Raw genomic sequence first — 19,643 nt, forward strand, 5'->3', positions numbered from 1 at the left:
TAGTCATTAAATGCATCTTTAAAAAGAAAGCTTTTGAGTTTGCTCTTAAATTTTTCCAATTTTTTTTCCTCGCGTTAAAGCCCTAGCGCACCTTAGTTAAAGGAACGCTAAGTATCATCAAGATATTACAGAAACAAGCCTTATGAGCATCAACCCCATATATCCTATGATTAAAAGCAAATCATTAAAATACCAATTTTATGAGTAAATTTAAGTGTTATAATGACAATATAAATTATTGTTTATTTCCAATAAATATTTTCTACATATATCTATTGATATTCTCTTTTATTCTAACCTGTGGTGGGCATATCATCTCATACAGACATCAATCTTCAGAACCTCTTATCTAATCTAATCTAAATTTCCATCTTATATACCGGATCATTCCAGCAAGGACTCAAGCCGGTTAACAAAGTTTAAAAGAATATAATATAAAACAATAATGAAGGTAACAGAAAAATTTTCAAAACATTCGATCAGTCCTCAGTTAAGAATCTCTGAAAGAGATAAATTTTCAGATTTTTCCTAAAAAGTGATAGAGATAATGATGTTCTGATAATCAAGGGAAGATCGTTCCAAACTTTTACCAAGGAATAGGCTAAGGAATGTGAGAATTTACCTAGGGTTTTAATCCCTTTAACAGACGAGAAGAGCAATTTAAATATATATGTATTCCTGTCTTGTATATATTTTATAATCATACTAGTTGTTTAGCCCGTTACATTAACGGGTGCTAGCAGCCCTTCTCCCTTATTTTTACCTCCTCCCTGTCCAGCAACACCTCTCCCCCTTTCCCTGCTCCCCCCATATAGCAGTAGCCCTTCTCCTTTTATCTCCCCCTGTCCAGCAGCACCCCTCCCATTCCCTCCTCCCCCTGTCCAGCAGTAGCTCTTCTCCTTTATGTCCTGCTCCCCCTCTGTCCAGCAGTAGCCCCAGGAAAAGAGTGAGGATCACAGGACCAAAGCTTTTACTGACATCCAAGTAGGGGAAATCCACTCTCCCCACCTCCTTGCTCCTGCTGCACTTCCTCCTTGGCTATACACACGCGCGCGCACACACTTACATACAGCTCTCCGGCTCCTCGCGCCCCTCCTCCACATTCCACTTCTTCGGCGGGGGCCAACGTTTTCTTTATTTTGTTTTCTTTTCACGTGTTCCTCCTTCATGGAAAAACAGCACTACCGGCCAACTTAGTCCCTTGCCGCCCCCTTCCCGCGCCGCACAACCACCTTTCCTTCCCTCCCTCCATCAGGTGTAGTGAATCCACCAATGTTAAAAGGAGCCACGTCGAAATCGGAGGCCTGCCACTGCCGTAGCACTTTCCCCTCTGCCTTGGCAGAGAGGAACGTGTTACGGTGGCGGCAGGGCTCCAATTTCAAAGCAGCTCCTTTTAACATAGGCGGAGTTGAACTGACCTGATGGAGGAAGGGAAGGAACGGTGGGGCAAATTTCGGCAACAGCAGGAATTGTTTGGCGGGCCAAGCACCGTGAAACTTTGTTTCTTTAGGCAGCCCCGGGGGGGGGGGAGGGGGTTGAATCGTCGATGTGCAGGCCGCTGAGACGGGAGTGAGCAGTTCGGCTTCCCCTATCTGGGGAAACCGGGGAAATCGCCGTGCCGAACTCAGCTGCGCGTCGGGAGTGAGTTTTTCGACTTCCCCTATCTGGGGAAACCGCCGTGCCGAACTGAGCTGCGCATGGGGCCGTAGTAAGCGCGGGGCATGCTGCAGTCTTGGCGGCCACGGACATACGGATCATGGAAGCACGCTGATAAGACTGCGCATGCGCCGCCTACGGTTTTATTATATAGATATGCCCACCACCTTCTACCCATTTCCTACCTAGTCTTTATTTATAATCCTTAAATTTATTACCCGCAAAATAATAGCTATAAATATCTTCTTTCAAAATATTATAAAGCACGTAAGACAAATCTCTCCTAATTCTAATTGAAAGGCACTACTTATCTCAAATTTGTGGTGGATCCTGCCACCATCAAAGTTGACAATTACATTACATTAGTGATTTCTATTCCGCCTTTACCTTGCGGTTCAAGGCGGATTACATAAGAATTGCTATGATCTTAAGAAGTACATATTGAAGAGATATGAAGAAGTATTTAAGGAATAGATTGGACATTATCTAAATTGCTAAGGGGTAGTTGGTAGTGTAGGCTGGATTTAGAACATTATTGGTTGTGTTATATTGGTTTTATGTATTTTTTGATGACTCCCTTTGTAAACGCTCTACTTGCGCTGCTCGAATATACTCGTATGTAGATTTTGAAAATATTTGGCTTAGACGTTTCAGATTATACAGTCATCAAAAGGTCAAATGTTCATCTCATCAAAAGGTGACGGCAAAAGCTAGAAGGATGCTTGGGTGCATAGGGAGAGGAACAGCCAGTAGGAAAGAGGAGATATATAAGACTCTGGTTTGACCTCATTCAGGGTTAGATTTACTAAACCTTCTGATCCTGTAACGACGATCGCAAAACCAGTGGCTCAGCAAGATCAGCGTGCAAGTCAAACATGTTGCCAATTAATGCAAATAATTGATTGTCGGCACCCAATTATTTGCACCAATTGGCTCATTAGCAAATTTTAGTTCTAGATGCATCTTGGGATAGCATGGAATTGTGCTTGCCATGTATAGAATCTGAAAAACAAAAAACAGCATATAATATTCTTTGAAACTTTTCTTATATGTAAATTTGTTTAAAGTCTTCAGATCTTGCCAACCACCAGCCAATTTATTCTTAGGCCTAGGCTTATTTTTTTTAAGCTTAGGCTTATTTTTTTTATTGGCGTATGTCTCTAAAGAAAAAAAAAAAAAGCCTAAGAATAAATTGGCTGGTGGTTGGCAAGATCCGAAGATTTTAAACAAAATTTACATATAAGATAAGTTTCAAATAATATTATATGCTGCTTTTTGGTTTTTTTGGATTTTTTTTCAATTATTGACAGCGTTTTGAACAATATTGGGCTTTACATCTACCGTACACATTTATAGAATCTGGCCACTAATGTGTAAGCAGAATATTTTAACTTGATATCCCACAGGTGGGTTCTCCAAATACGTATTGAAGGCCAATGAAATATAAAATCCGTAGCTGCCTACTTTGCTGATTTTAGTTAACAGTGACCTTTTTAATTTTCTGAATCCCTCTTCTGGGATTTCTTTTCTCTGTAGTTACTATGTTTGCATGTGCGGAGATGGTGCCAACGACTGCGGCGTAAGTAAAAGCTAATTCTATAATCCCTTAAATTAGCAGTGGATTGTTTTGGAGCCTGAGTCCCCGAAGGTGCCCAGGTTGCAGAAAGTCACCCAAAATGAATGAGGGGTAGGGCTAATATGCCACTCCTCCATTCTCCGGATATACTTAGCAATCAAAGCCGGCTATGTTGTAGATATTCCAGGGACAGAGTCAGCGCTTGGCTGCTTGAGAGCTGATTTCCAGCCCTTGAGCAGCCAGGTTTAGTGCACTGATGGGCCTGCAAAAAAGTCTGTCCTATTTTTATGCGCTAGCCCGTGGCTGCTTAAGTGTTGAATATCGACTCAAGTAGCTAAGTGTTAGCCAGCTTAAAAATAACCAGATAGTCAAAGCCAAAACCTGCCCAGGGCCTGGTTTTGAATATCCAGGAATAATTCTGCCAGTAGTAAGCAAAATGCTCACTGTCGCTGGCTGAATATCAGACTCTGAGCATTTTGAGAAAACTGACCTCCATGTTCTAGCATTCATAACTTGTTTGATCATTTAAACAGCCTGGTCGGAGATCACGTTTCTCTTTTCATTCACTAAACACTTTCCAGGCACTGAAAATGGCCCATGCTGGGATTTCCTTGTCAGAGCAGGAAGCATCGGTGGCTTCGCCCTTCACCTCAAAAACTCCCAATATAACGTGTGTCCCACAACTCATCAAGTAAGTACAAATCCCTTCTGTATCTATACAGGCATATGTACAGAAAATGATTAGAAAAAACTGTTCCCCCTTAGCTGTGCAACAGTCCTCCACCTGCAGTCCTGCCAGTAGGTGGTGCAGTTTGAATATCACATTCTCAATAATGAGGAGCAGGCGAGCTGTGCAGAACTCCAGGGAACCTGCATGTCCTTAGTGATTGAAAACACAATATTGAGAGCAATAGCGTAGCTCGATATTGGGCGAGCCTGAACCCAGAGAGGGTAGGCCTGCCCTGGAGGAGTGAGACTGCGTGAGCACGCCAGTGAGCCCTGCCTGCCTCCCACCTCTGGAGCTGGGGCTGTGGTGAGCAGCAACTCGCCCTTCCTCGGAGACAGCGTGCTGGGCTGCATGTGTAGCACCGCTGCGCTCTGGCCCTGGCGTCATCACATGCTTGCACCTTGGGTGGGCCTGAGCCGAGATGGATTGGGCAAGGCCCGCCCAGGCCTGTCTGTCGCTATGCCCCCGATTGAAATACCATTGTTTTTCTGTTTTTAAACAGGGAAGGGCGAGCCGCGCTTGTGACTTCATTCTGCGTCTTTAAGTATATGACACTCTACGCTATGATCCAGTTCATTTGTCTTCTGCTGCTTTATTGGGTAAGCCGCCAACAATCTTCCTTATTAGGTTATATGAAGGTGAAGATGTGATCTTTAGTGAGATAGGGCAGTATAGTGGGATAAAAGGGAAGGGAAGCACTAGGATAGAATTCAAGAAAGCTGTTGATAAACACAGATGTTTCTGAAATATGAGAATATGACGCAATGAGGCTGAGAATCTTGGTAGAATGCACGAGTACAGCTGGGTCTGGGTAATTCCTAGGGAAATGCATTCATAGGTGTGCACAGAATCGGTACGGGTGTCTCAAAATTTAAATATCTAACAAAAATTGGTCCACAGTCAACATTTATTCAAAACAGGAAAAAAGAGTGAAAAGGACAGATTGCTAATAAATAAATGATCTAGAAAAATTGTTATATATATGTGACTATAAACCCCAACCCTTAAACAAGATAATGCTGTCAAGTTTGTTGTGGATTTGTATATATTTTTATTTTTTAACTGTAGTTTTTTATTTTTTATATTTACAGTATATATATATTATTTATTTTTTATTATTTATTTTTTATTTGTTTAATGGACATCAGTCCATTAAACAAATAAAAAATAAATAATAAAAAATAAATAATATATATATAAATATAAAAAATAAAAAACTACAGTTAAAAAATAAAAATATATACAAATCCACAACAAACTTGACAGCATTATCTTGTTTAAGGGTTGGGGTTTATAGTCACATATATATAACAATTTTTCTAGATCATTTATTTATTAGCAATCTGTCCTTTTCAATCTTTTTTCCTGTTTTGAATAAATGTTGACTGTGGACCAATTTTTGTTAGATATTGAGTACGGACAGTATTGGTCACAGAGTCCTTAAGGGTTTCTAGAAGCTCAAAATTTAAATGACATGCAAATCACTTGTTCACCTGGGCACCCAACAACGAATGAATTTACAATCAATCTACGCACACAAAGTGTTCATGCGCGCATACAATGTATGTGAAAGACACAGATGTCTGAAAAAACCATGATAAAAACAGGAAAGTTGCAAAACTTTCGTTTAAAATGAAGATAAACCCAACTTTTTCTCCGTCTGTGCACATTCCTAATGGGCAGCTACGTGCAAGGGATTTTCAAGTTCAACAGTAGACGCCATGGTTCAGAGACAACAGTTCTGTAGCTAAAAATGGAGGGCTCGGTATTCAGAGCTACTTGTCTAGGTAGGGGTCAGTGCCATACCTGAACATTTAGGTCCAGATTCTGATAACGGCGCCTCCATCGGCCGGCGCCTTCAGAAATGGCATTGGATATGTATCAACCCTTATTTTGCTTGGGATCTTTATTTATACTATAAAGCAATCACATTATATGCATCAAAAATATGATGTTGTAATGCTTCTTATTATTTTATGTATAACAATTTTTATTGAAAGAATCAAATAATCAGTACAATAGGATAATACAAAAATACATTCAATACAATAAGAATTACAATAAATTTCATACAAATTTAAATCATTCTTTCAAATTGTATTTCCATATGAATTAATTCAATCTTATCTACACCCCCCTTAATTCCATCCCCTACCCACTATCTTTCCCTAAATGAAATCCCTCACCCTGGATGAAAGTTGACAAAAATAAAGAATTAAAATAAATAACTGGAATGTAATTATTAAACCTAATTTTCATAATAAATCATTGATAACCAAACTTCGTATTTTTGGTGAAAGATTCTGAATCTAAGAATCATACAGGCTTTCTGAAATAAAAGACATTTTAGTTGGCCAAAAACCCCACAAGCTGATGCTTTACCAAAAATGATTCCCCTAGGACAACCCACTATCGAATTACCCCTTAAAGAACCCAAAAATAATAGGATGGCAGACCAAAATGAGTTGATCAAAGGACACAACCAAAAAGCATGAGATAATGTGCCAGGATCTTTATTACATTTAATACAAATTGGAGTATCTATTAAATTTGCATGAAAAGCTTGAATTTGGGAAAAATAAGCCCTATGCAAAATTCTATAAGTACATTCTCTCCAAACATACCCTTTTATAATCTTTGGTAGTCTATTAATAGATTGAGTAAAATCAAGAAGAGAAATCTGAATTCCCAACTCCTCATTCCAATTTTGTAGAATTTTATCATATGTATCATATGTATTTTAAAAAAATATTTTCTTAATGCTCTATATCAGGGGTAGGGAACTCCGGTCCTCGAGAGCCGTATTCCAGTCGGGTTTTCAGGATTTCCCCAATGAATATGCATGAGATCTATGTGCATGCGCTGCTTTCAATGCATATTCAATGGGGAAATCCTGAAAACCCGACTGGAATACGGCTCTCGAGACCGGAGTTCCCTACCCTTGCTCTATGTCCACAATAGGTATATAAATACCTAAAATAAATTTCTCAGGTAAAATTGCTTAAAAATCTCCCTCCCCCTTCCATGTGACAGCAGTTAAAGACCGAAAGGGCCATCTGGTCTGGCCATTTCCCCTTTTTGTTCCATAACCCTTATTCCCTACATCTTTGCTGCTAAGGTTCCTGTATAGCAGAATTAGGAAGCGTGCTAAGGAGATTGTTTGCAATATTATAACCAGGGTTTGCATTTTCTTACCCTAGCAATTAAAGATTCTGGGCAATTATCAGTTCTTGATCCAAGACGTGGTCGTCACCATCTTAGTGTGCTTGACAAGTAAGTGGAAGACGAGCGTGCAAGTGTCCGAGTATACAGTTCCTTCCATAGCATCTTGAATTCATAAGGTATCTGAATCATTTGGGCACCCGGGAGTTTAGTTATCCACATGAGCTACCATTAAGACCTGTGATTTTACCTCTAAGTGAGATGATTTTTGCACAAGTCGCATTTTATGCAATAAGATTTAGCTACTAATTACTGGGGATAACAGTGAAAATATTATTGGTAGCCTACCATTACTGGGTACACCGTTAAAAGCTCGCCGGACATTGGTGCGCTGATAATTCCATTCTATCAAATGCACGCACCGACAAGTGCGTGCGTGAAGAGAGGGGAATTGTTGAGGGGGAATTGTAAGTGGGTAATTCAGATCGCGTTGGCACTGAACACCCCCCCTCAGAGCAGAAATGGGAAGGGCGGAAACGGGAAGGGCGAAATGCTTAGAGCGGAGAGCAGGAGTTGTAAGTTTAGTGTGGGGGGGTTTTCCTTCCCCCCCTCCACATCTCTCAATGAGAGCGTGAGTGTAGTGGGGGGGAGGGGTTCCCCCCCACACCCCTTCTCAGAGTGCAAAGGGAAGGCATAGGGCGGTGTGCATTTGTCCTGCGTGCATTTGACGGGTCACCCTCGATAACTGCCCTCCTTAGTTTTGGATAAATGGATAACTGTATCAATTATCTACTGAATACCTGGCAACAGACAAGTGGGGGTATTTTTGTAAATCCTTTGCGTGCGCATGTGTGCAGTGGCCAGCGTTTGACTCGATGCCAGTCTCTTGTACATGCTAAAGAAATCTTTGCATGCCCTGTGTTCTTTTAGTGAGCTTGAACCATGCGTACCCCAAGCTGGCTCCTTACCGACCTCCGGCGCAACTCATTTCTCCGCCTCTGCTGCTCTCGGTGGTTATCCATGTCTGTTTAAGTCTTGCCATGCAGTCCTGCGGCTTTTTGGTGGTCCAGCAGCAACCGTGGTATTCCTCCGCCCCCTCCAGGTAAAATGATTTGTCTTTATCACTCGGACTGTTCTAGTTCTGAAAATCTCAACTGTCAGTCATGCTTTCCACAGACTTTGTTGCAACAGTTATAAATGGTTGGTACTGCTTCGCTGCTTAAGCTAATGCTTGACTTTAGGGCCTCTGGTTTCTCCGCAGAACATGTAGACCATTCAACGGGAGTACGCTCGAGGACCCATTTGCCACCACTGCCACGGCAGACGTAAACAGGACTGTGAATGAGGCTCTGAGAGAAGTCAAGGAAAACCATGAAAGTTTTGAAACCACCACGTTGTGGCTGTTGAGTACCGTCAATTTCATCATCATGGCGTTTGTGTTCTCCAAAGGAAAGCCATTCAGGCAACCGATATACACGAATTGTAAGTAGTCACATGTGGAAGCTATGTTTTTTAAAATTAAATATTAGCAGAGGTATCCAGCACTGCCCGGGAAATTTGATATTGTATCTAATCGGTGATGGGACAAAAGCGCGCCGACATTTCGGCACAGACAATTGCGTGCAAGACTCTACCGCGCCGCCGTAAAAGTTAAGTTTCCTCTATTATGGGGGGGATTCCAACCCCCCAACCCCCCCAATGGCAGCGCGAACACTATTAAGTAAACTGGGGGGGGGTTTCCCCCCTCACACACCCCCATCAGAGCTCTTTAAAATTAACTTTTCCAGCAGCGCGCTGGAGTCTTGCGCCCAATTGTCTGGGCTCAAATGTCGGCGCGGCTTTGTCCCGTGCGCGAATGACTGTGAGCCTTCCTGGCACGATCAGCAACCCCCAACCTGCTGTCATGCCAGCATCGGCTCTTCCTCTGATGTCACTTCCTGGACCCGCTCCTAGGAAGTGACGGCAGAGGAAGAGCTGATGCCGGCACGGCAACAGTTTGGGGGTTGCTGTTTGCGCCAGGAACATTACAGAGGTACGGGGGAAGGGAAGTGGCGCGTTGGCGGCAGGAGGGGCCAGGGCAGGAGCGTGTGGAGGGGGCGGAGAAGAGGGTGGGGGAGGTGCGTCACCGCCCCAAGCGCCTCTCATCCTCGCTATGCCACTGATGTTATGCATTCGTTCATAACACGCTGCTCGGTAGTTCCGAGATACATTGAATACAGCGGTCTCGCTGGTTAGAGAGAGAGAGAGGCAGGACCTCGTTGAAGGCTCATTTGTTTCAGTTGGCCTACAACCTTTAAAATTTCAGTAGAGTGGAGGGGGTAATGCTAAATGGCCCAAATTCTCTAAACGGCGCAGTATATTAGGCGGTAGTAAGCACCCTACCACCACCTAAATCATTATATTTGGCACAGTAAATGACTGGGTTGTTTAAAACCAATTTAAAAAGTCATTAAAAAAAATGTAGGCGCCTGCAAAAGATGGCACCAAGATCACATCTACGGAGGTTTTTAATGGCGCCTAAGGTCAAAGCAGATGTAGTTTGCAGCAGAAATAACCTTAACCATTGCTAGGCACCTCTGGAGATGTGATTCTCATCAAACATAGGCGCCAGTATTGTAGGTCTGCAAAACCCCGGCCTACATTACCGGTGCCTATGTTAGACGCAAGCCGTGATTCTCTTAACGGCGTCTATGCGTGATTGACACGTGGCTAGCGAAACCGAAGAGAAAATGCAGAGCCAAATGGACAAAGTTCCGGAACTTTTAGTTAAGTCAATAAAATGTTGTTTTCCCCAAAAGTTGGTTCTCATTTAGAAGACAGGATCCGACACGGTCCGCGTTTCAAAGAAACGCTCCTTCCTCAGAGGTCCGAGATTTTCAGGGCTTCACTAGTCGAGAACCATATGGTGTGACTTTGGGCAAGAGCGAACAAGAAAGGGACCTGGGAGTACTGATAGACAGGACCCTGAAGCCGTCGGCTCAATGTGCAGCAGCAGCAAGAAAGCGAACAGGATGTTGGGCATGATAGAGAAGGGGATCGCGAGTAGATCGGCTAACATCATAGTGCCGCTTTACAGAGCAATGGTCAGACCACACCTAGAGTACTGTGTCCAACACTGGTATCCCTACCTGAAGAAGGATATAACCCTACTGGAGAGGGTACAGAGGAGGGCCACGAAACTAGTAAAAGGTATGGAGAATCTGAGCTACAAGGAACGGCTCGGAAAACTGGGATTGTTCACCCTCGAAAAGAGAAGACTGCATGGGGATATGATAGAGACTTTTAAAATACTAAAAGAATTTGACAAAATAGAGCAAGAAACATCGTTATTCACATTGTCAAATGTGACATGGACAAGAGGTCATGGACTGAAACTAAGGGGCAACAGGTCCAGGACAAATGTCAGGAAGTTCTGTTTCACACAGGGAGTGGTGGATGCTTGGAATGCTCTCCCGGAGGAGGTTGTGACAAAGACCACCATTCGGGGATTCAAGGGCAAGTTGGATGCACACCTTCTTGCAAATCACATTGAGGGATACGGGTTAGCAAGGGATTCATCAGGGAACACCTAGCTTAGCCTCCGCGTGCACGGGTCGCCGGTCTAGATGGACCTAAGGTCTGATCCGGTGAAGGCATTTCTTACGTTCTTATGTTGTATTCAATTCGTGAGTGACAGGCGACGTAAGGCATTTATACAAAACCGTTGTACTCCATATGGTTCTCGACTAGTGAAGTACTGAAAATCTCAGACCTCTGAGGAAGGAGTGTTTCTTCAAAACATGGACCGTGTCGGATCCTGTCTTCTAAATGAGAACCAAATTTTTGGGAAAACAACATTTTATTGACTTAACTAAAAGTTCAGGAACCTTGTCCATTTGCTCTGCACTTTCACTGCAGACCTGTTAGATTTTCTTTGTTTTGTCTTGTTGACACGTGGCCAGCACCATTTTTAGAGGACTCCTGAGGAAGGCAGAAGCTGCCGAAACACAGACTGTGTTGGGTCCTATTGTATACTTACTGTATTAACATCTGCACTCTGCTGCCGTACCTTTTAAATTTAATAAATCTTTTTTTAAGGTGAACTCCTGGTCTCATCCGGATACTTTGTGGGCTTTTCCCATGCTCTGCCTTTTCTGTCCTACTTTTCGTGTGGTTTTGCCGCCCCTGTTTTTTCTCCTTGATTGAAGCTGACAAACGTTTGATTTTAAGTCTTTCCTTGTCGTACTGGTGTTCCGTTCCCTTTCGTTTTGCTGTTATTGTAAGCCGCTCTGACATAATGTGATGCGATTGAGATGTTTCCTGAAGAACTGGGCCAGTCGGTGATTCAGTGAAATCATCGACTGGGCCAATTCTCCAGTGATGTCGCTCTTGGCCAGTGGAGTGATGCCACTGAGGAATGGAGCCAGCGTGTGATATGGAAGACTCTATATAAGAAAAAAAAAAAATCATGCAGTTTTTTCCAAGATTTTTCATGCAAAACTGGACGTCTTCATCTGGCTTTAGAAAACGTTTCTGTTTCATATGATTTGGTAAAAGATGTGTACAAACCTCTGACACTCATATGCCTTGTATATCTTCAGATATATTTTCATTTCTCCTGGGATCACTGCTTGCTCTTTGTATGTTCCTGCTCTTTACAGACATGGAAAGCATCTATTCCATCATGGAGGTAAGGTTATTGCAGAAAACGCACAAAATTGGTCTCATCCTGCATTATTATATTCCACTTCCCCCTCCGTATTTGCGGGGGTTAGGGGCAGAGCCGGCTCACGAATATTAAAAAACCGCGAATAATATTCGGGCCGGTTCTTCCCCTAATCCCCACTTCCCTCGGCTATTTTAAGCCCTGAAAGCCCCCCTTTAAGCCTTACCTGGTGGTCTAGCGGGTTTTCAGGCAGGAGCAATCTTCCCACGCTCCTGCCCCGTGCAGATCGCTCACAGGAAGTGGCTGCCTTAAGCTCCCGTAGTCTCTCGAGCCATTTCCTGTGAGCAATCTGCGCGGGGCAGGAGCGTGGGAAGATCGCTCCTGCCCCGAAAACCTGCTACACTACCAGGTAAGGCTTAAGTGGGGGCTTACAGGACTTAAAATAGCCTGAAAAATGAAAATGCATTTTTTGATTTAAAATCACGAATAAGCGAATCCCTAGATACGGAATTTGCAAATACAGAGGGGGAAGTGTATTGAGCTTTTATCTGATAAAAATCACAAATGAATGAAACAAACTAATATCTGTGTTATACTGAAAACAGGGAATGATCGAAGCAATAACCCAATAAACTCTAAGAGGCTCATAATCGAAAGAGAAAAACGTCCAAAAACCGGCCTATGTTGGCACTTGGACGAACATTTCTTAAAAATGTCCAAGTGCCAATAATAAAACCGGGTTTTGGACGTATTTCTAAATGACCTAGGCCTCCATAATGCTGCTCAACATCCAAAGCTAAACGGGGCGTTTCAGGAGGCGTGTCGAGGGCGGAAGTTGGGCTGGACGTGGGCCAGCTTAGATTTAGTCGTACAGCATGTATAACCGAAAGTTATACAGCCCACGATCGACGGAACTCGGACATTGTGACTTAGACCATGTAAAACAAAAAACCACCTAAACTCACCAGATAAGCACTGAAAACACATAAAACAGACCCCCACACACTACCCCAGTGATCACCAACCCCCCACCCCCAAAAAAATTTTATTCACAACTTTAAATTTCAGCCTCCAGACCATCATCACCTGGCCGCCTGGCATAGGAAAGCCTAGTCGTCCAGCCCAGAGGCGGCTTAAGTCATCTTGGGGGTGGATTAGGGACCCATAGAGAGGAGGACCCATGCCCATAAGCCCCTGTAATCACTGAATTGATACTGAAACATGTGCTCTGCCCTATAAACCCCAGAAACCCTTTTTTTAATGGCATATAAGTGGCTCCTGAAGCCATAAGGACTATTGGGGTGATAGATAAGTGGGTCTAGAGGATTCTGGAGGTGGTTTGGGGGGCTCACCGTCACCTATAAGGGAGCTGGAGTGAGGAGAAGCCATGGCACCCTTTTTGTGAAGTTCACAGCAGTACCCTGTAAGGTACCCTACTATTTAGGTGGCATGTCTGGGTGTTCAATCCATCACTTTGCAGACCCCTCCCACGTCCAACAGGGCTTGTTCTAGGCGTTTTGGACTTGGACGGAAAGTTGGATAGAAATGTGATATAAAGATGGACGATTTAGCGGCTTGGACGATCAGATCGACAGGACGTATAATTAGATGATTTTCGAAACTAAAAAAAGGTTGGACGTCTCTTTCAAAAATGTGTCTTAGGCTCTTTTTAACTTTGGACGACTTGCGAGATGGACGTAAACGGACTTAGGCGTCCCTTTCGATTATGCCCCTCCAACTGAATAAGGCTACCATGGGCACATTTTTTTTGGGGGGGGGGATTTTATAAACTCGTTTTAAATTCATTGCCGGAAAGATCCATGCTAAACTAGTATTCTATCAAGGGCGCTCCGCACAGAGCATTCATTGTAAAATAGCGCTTAAAGCAGATTCCCATGCCTGGCTTTAAAACGCAGCGCTTATGCTGGATGAAACCTGGTATAAATGCTGGCAAATTAATTTCTAAGAAATTAAGAATACAATTATCTATTGAGTCAGCCTCGTACTGTCTAAATTCGGTCTGGTTGATCTCTGAAGTATTAGCGACATAAGCTGAATCCAAATAACGTTTCAGGTCATTATGTTAATCCAATATAGGATAACTATTTATATATGTGTATATAGATTGATGGATTTCAAATGACTTTGCTCACTCTATGTTTTTCAGTGTTGATAGCAATGATAGTGAAATTTTGTGACGTTCGGTGCTTAAAGCATCCATAAGAATTTTTAACTCTTCAAATGAGTAATTTCTTTAATAGTTTCTTTAGCTAAAGTACTTCTCTTCATCTATGGGATCCTCTTCGAACACTGAATATACAGTACTAAGTTTGTATGAATAAGTTATGAGTTATAAATTTGAGTTATGAGTTTGAGTTATAAGTTATGAGTTTGTATGAACAGGTTACGAATAAGTTATGAGTCATTTTTGAAAAGAACGACTAGGTACGATTTGGACGTTTCCTGTTCAACGTCCAAAGTCGGAAGCACAGAAATGTCCATTTTCAAAAGCTGAACCGCTAAACGTCTACATGGAAGTCTAGGCTGACAGGACTTCCTACCATTAGGACACCTAACCTTAAACCTCATTTTTGACCAAAGAAATGTCCAAGTTGAAAAAGTCCAGACCATTTGGACATTGCGATGGACTGGCCACACGGAGTAGTGGGACACCTTAGAGGGCACTGCTGTGAACATCCCACAAAGAGTGCCTGAAGTCCATCTCATCATATACCCCTTCTGATTTATGCTGTGCCCTTCAAAACTCCCTCAAAACCTACTAGACTCACCTGTCTATCACCTCAATAGCCTTCATGGCAACAAGTGGCACTTATATGGCAGTATAGTAGGATTTTGGTGGGTTTTGGTGGACTCACACTTTCCATAATAAATGTAGTGGCTAGAGTAGCTTATGGGCCTGGGTCTTCCTCCTTAAGGTATCAGTAGCCCATCCACCAGGTTACTTAAGACACCTGTGTGATGCTGTATTAGGCTTTCCCTTATCAAGAGCTGCTGTTCTACAGACAAATATGTACACTTCTCCCTCCGTATTTGCGGGGGATATGGGCAGAACATAGCCGTGAATACCGAAAAACCGCGAATAACTTTTTGCATGTTATTTGCGGTTTTTCGGTAAAGTAGACCAGAAAAAGACAATAAACCGTGAATAACCCGACCTGCGATTTGCTCCATACAATGCCGGGAGCCGCGATTTCCTCCATGAACCACCTGGAGCAGCGATTTCCAATGTGAAACGCTAGGTTCAGTGATGAAAATTAAGGGGCGGAGAAGATACGGAAATCGTGTACTCTTTCATTCAGATTTTTTTGGGGTGGGAGGGGGTTAGTGAACAGTGGGGGAGTGTGGTGGGAAGCCACACCTTAATGTATCCAGTGGTCATTTGGTCAGTTTGGGTCCCTTTGTGGCACTTAGACACTTCTAAAACAGGTGCAGCTCCAAACATCTAAGTTCCATCCAGGCCGTCTTAGAAAAGGTTCAATTATCGCCACAAGATGTCCAAGTTAACCATGCCCAAAACATGCCCATAAAACACTTCCCAGCACGCCTGCTGGAACTCTGGACACACAGCGGGAAAAAATGTCTTCTTAGATGTCCAGGAAAAGGGTTTTGATCATCGGCACTTGGATGTCCTGGCAATTACATTATATTAGGGATTTCTATTCCGCCTGTGCCTTGCGGTTCTAGGCGGATTACAATATAGAAGATATCTGGGCATTTCCAGTAGAAGCTCTATTTAATTAAAGCTCTATGAGCATTGGGAGCAGTGCAGAGCTTTCGGCGCACCAGCCTGCGCTAAAAAAATGCTTTTGCGGTTTTGTAGTTTTAAATGAATTGATTTTGATGTATGAGGTTACAATAAACGCGATTGTTATATACAAATGACAAAAAAAAAAAAAAATTTAGATTAAGAGGTTCGTTGCCCCATTAATGCACTTCTTTCTCTTCCTCAAAGCTCGTCTGCACTCCTACATTATGGCGGATTAATATTCTGGTTATGTTATTGGCCACTTTTGTTGCATCAGTCATTCTAGAGGTATGTGGTTTTTGTTTTTTTTTACTTCAGTTCAAAACTGCAGATCAAAGGAAGAATATTCTAGTCAGAAAGTTTGACCTTGTTCCTGGAAGTGGTGTTGAAATTGCTTTAAGGTTTGACAAGCAATGAGTGTATAATATTTTTTTCCCTTGTTTGCTTCTACTCTGCGATTTCGAAAAAGACTAAGTACAACCCATGAAAATAATGATGCTTATTCCCTGTTTGGGTGACGTGAGGCTGCTTTATTGCTGTATAAATTGTATGTCTGGGAATGCCCTCTCCTGGAACTAAAGATACTTACATAATCTGTTGTGGTTTTAATACAATCACATTTACGATGAGTCATGCTGGGACACTGAGCTGGATGCTGAATTTTTTTTTAGAGACGGCAAGACTCAGACACCGCCAAGACCCAGATAACCAAACAATTATGATACCAGCTGTGGAAGCCTTAGAGAAAATACACTCCTTTTGTGTCTATAAGGAAACCGAGTCGAGCTTCTTTAGGTTGATGACCCGGTATATAAAGTTAAGCTTTAGTTTAGTTTAAAAAGTGCTCAGTATACAAGCATTGTTCTCTCTAAGCTGAGCAGGAGACCTGCCAGTAGGAGGTGCTGTTTCACTATCACTTTTTTCAATAGTGAGGGACAGCCAAGCTGTGTAAGACTCAGACACCGCAAGACCCAGATAACCAAACAATTATGATACCAGCTGTGGAAGCCTTAGAGAAAATACACTCCTTTTGTGTCTATAAGGAAACCGAGTTGAGCTTCTTTAGGTTGATGACCCGGTATATAAAGTTAAGCTTTAGTTTAGTTTAAAAAGTGCTCAGTATACAAGCATTGTTCTCTCTAAGCTGAGCAGGAGACCTGCCAGTAGGAGGTGCTGTTTCACTATCACTTTTTTCAATAGTGAGGGACAGCCAAGCTGTGTAAGACTCAGACACCGCAAGACCCAGATAACCAAACAATTATGATACCAGCTGTGGAAGCCTTAGAGAAAATACACTCCTTTTGTGTCTATAAGGAAACCGAGTTGAGCTTCTTTAGGTTGATGACCCGGTATATAAAGTTAAGCTTTAGTTTAGTTTAAAAAGTGCTCAGTATACAAGCATTGTTCTCTCTAAGCTGAGCAGGAGACCTGCCAGTAGGAGGTGCTGTTTCACTATCACTTTTTTCAATAGTGAGGGACAGCCAAGCTGTGTAAGACTCCAGGGAACCTACTGCCCCTAGCGATTGAAAACATCATTTTAATGCGCTGCCTCCTTCTGGCAGCAATGGAGGGAACAGCGTACAGTAGACTCTCTGTTAACTGGAACTTAACCAATAAGCATAAAAAAAATCAAAGAAATACTGTAATACTTTAGATAAAAATTAAAATAAAATCAATTTCTGGTGGACATTTAAGTTTAAACTCGGCACGCCACACCTGAGTACGCCCATGCTTTACCTACCACATGTCCAGTAGTTTGCCTGGAACAGTTTATGGTATGGAGTATAGTATTAGTTAGGCCTATTTTTAATAGTAACTCTCAAGCAACCAGAAACTACATTTATCCAGCATCTATCAATCCCCACGGCTGCTGGTTAACTGAGAGTCTACTGTATACAGGGCCTTATGTGCATCTTCAGTTGAAAGCTAAAAAACCTCTGTGGAGTGACAATGTTCCTAAGTGGACTTTATTTGAAAGTGTCAAAGTTCCAAAGGTCCACTGAAATCATCCACATAACATAATTCCATCCACATAAAAATAAATCATCCACATAAGAGCCTTAAAGGTCTCACTTCCGGCTCACCACACAATTGTTTCCCACGTACTCACTTTTATAGGACCCGCAGGGACCCCTGAAGAAGACTTTTTGTCGCAACACGGACCGTGTTGGGTCCTGTATCCCTAGCGGACTAGGTCCTTTAAGGCTCTTATGTGGATGATTTAATTTTATGTGGATGAAATTATTTTATGTGGATGATTTCAGTGGACCTTTGGAACTTTGACACTTTCAAATAAAATCCATTCAGGAGCATCGTCACTCCACAGAGTTTTTTTGGCTTTCTCTGGACTTTCTTCTTTGTGGATATTTCGGGGTCAATTCCTTTTGTTTTTTTCTTTAGTTGAAAGCACATAATTTAAACATAGCTATACTACATTGATTGTACTGCGATAACAGCGAGAAGAAAGAAGAAAGAACTTGTCTGAAAACTACTTGTATTTTTTGAATAAAGACAGTTTTCCTTGGCTGATTGGACTTTTCCCTTCCCTCTTGTACTGTGATAAGACGTACTGTGGATTGTTCTCTGACTAGTAGCATTTTCTAGCACTGTTATTTTGCGTTATAATAATGTACATCGCTTTGAAGTATGATTACGCGATTAGTCAAATTCTAAATAAAACTTGGAAACTTATAGAGCCCATTGCATAAAATAACAGTGTTAGCACACTGACCATTAGTAAATGACCTCCATTTTTCTCACATTACTAATATAAATAGCAAACAGTTCATTCTGGCTGGATCATATATAAAAGTATTAAATAACATCTTGAGATAGGGTGAAGGTCTAGTCCAGGGGTAGGCAATTCCGGTCCTCGAGAGCCGGAGCCAGGTCAGGTTTTCAGGATATCCACAATAAATATGCATGAGAAAGATTTGCATCTCAAGGAGGCAGTGCGTACAAATCCATCTCATACATATTCATGGTGGATATCCTGAATACCTGACCTGGCTCCGGCTCTCGAGGACCGGAATTGCCTACCCCTGGTCTAGTTGAATGCAGGGTTATATTACTGTTGTCTTTTAAGGCACATGGATTGATTTCCAGGGGAGATGGGAATTTTCCTTTATTAAGCCAGGGCAAGCTCAATATCATTAGAAAGATCCAGTTTTATTTTTCTTTCTAAAGGAAATACCATGTCTGCTCTTTCGTGCCCAGCCTGTTCTTAATGCATTTATTTCATTCTTCCAGGAAGCCGTGATTGAAAACAGAAAACTTTGGTTGATGTTGAAGGAAATCGTTGGCTACCATTCGAAGAGCCAGTATCGGAAATTCATCAGAATGTTGGAGAAGGACCCAAACTGGCCCCCAGTGAACAGGACGCACTATGGAGTCCTCAATAATGGGGTGACGGACACCAAAATTCAAGCGTATTGCAATCCGGCATATGAGAACCATGAAAAGCAGCTTTGCTGACCTCAACAGGACAAAGACAATTGTAGATTAACCTGGACTGTCAGCGGTTTGCCCAAGTAGTCTGTTCTAACCAGGGTCCTGTCATGGTCACTTCCTCTTCCCTTTTAAAGATCCAAAGTCTAGCTCAGCGATTCCCAAATCGGGGGAACCCCCAACCGGTCAGGTTTACAGGATATCCACAATGAACATGCATGAGATATTCTGGGACCCTCCTACTTCCTGCCCAGCCTAAGGGCTCATTTTGCTAAGGTACGCTAGCGTTTTTAGCGCACACACAAAATTACTGCGTGCTGAACTGCACGCTACGCTTCTAGAATAACGCCAGCTCAGTGCTGGAGTTAAGGTCTAGCGTGCGCTATTCCACGGGTTGAGGCCCTAACGCACCTTAGTAAAAGGAGCCCTAAGTGTATGAGCATCAACAAAGCCTCCTGGAGTCTCCGAACCCCATCTGGGGGCAAAAACGGAGCCCAACCACTCTTACTCTGTCCCTACTGTTTTTCAACAGGGTTAAACTAAACTAAACCTTAAGTTTGTATACCGCATCATCTCCATAAAGATAGAGCTCGGCACGGTTTACAGGTAAATTCAATGAGGGAAGGACATAATAAGAAATTAGAGGTTATTTAGCTTTACGTTT

At 42.5% G+C, this 19,643-nt stretch overlaps 1 protein-coding gene and 1 long non-coding RNA gene across 6 annotated transcripts in view; one reads left to right on the top strand and one right to left on the bottom strand.

Annotated features, from left to right (window-relative positions):
• Positions 1-19,633, top strand: part of LOC117366926 (probable cation-transporting ATPase 13A4) — a 93,174-nt gene extending 73,541 nt beyond the window's left edge. For all 4 annotated transcript variants that reach the window (XM_033958968.1, XM_033958971.1, XM_033958970.1 and 1 more), the window contains 9 exons: positions 3,193-3,235; positions 3,814-3,923; positions 4,462-4,558; positions 7,160-7,232; positions 8,052-8,223; positions 8,383-8,603; positions 11,702-11,790; positions 15,740-15,820; positions 18,782-19,633. In XM_033958968.1, coding sequence (XP_033814859.1) covers positions 3,193-3,235; positions 3,814-3,923; positions 4,462-4,558; positions 7,160-7,232; positions 8,052-8,223; positions 8,383-8,603; positions 11,702-11,790; positions 15,740-15,820; positions 18,782-19,006 — 1,111 coding nt within the window. In that variant the 3' untranslated portion in view covers positions 19,007-19,633. The remainder of the gene's footprint in view (positions 1-3,192; positions 3,236-3,813; positions 3,924-4,461; positions 4,559-7,159; positions 7,233-8,051; positions 8,224-8,382; positions 8,604-11,701; positions 11,791-15,739; positions 15,821-18,781) is intronic.
• The window catches only part of LOC117366931, a 166,202-nt gene that overhangs the window by 141,398 nt on the left and 5,161 nt on the right, over positions 1-19,643 (bottom strand). The gene's annotated exons all lie outside the window — the stretch shown is intronic.

The sequence above is a fragment of the Geotrypetes seraphini genome, chromosome 9 (genome assembly GCF_902459505.1).
Source record: "Geotrypetes seraphini chromosome 9, aGeoSer1.1, whole genome shotgun sequence".
In the NCBI taxonomy this organism is placed as follows: Eukaryota; Metazoa; Chordata; class Amphibia; order Gymnophiona; family Dermophiidae; genus Geotrypetes; species Geotrypetes seraphini.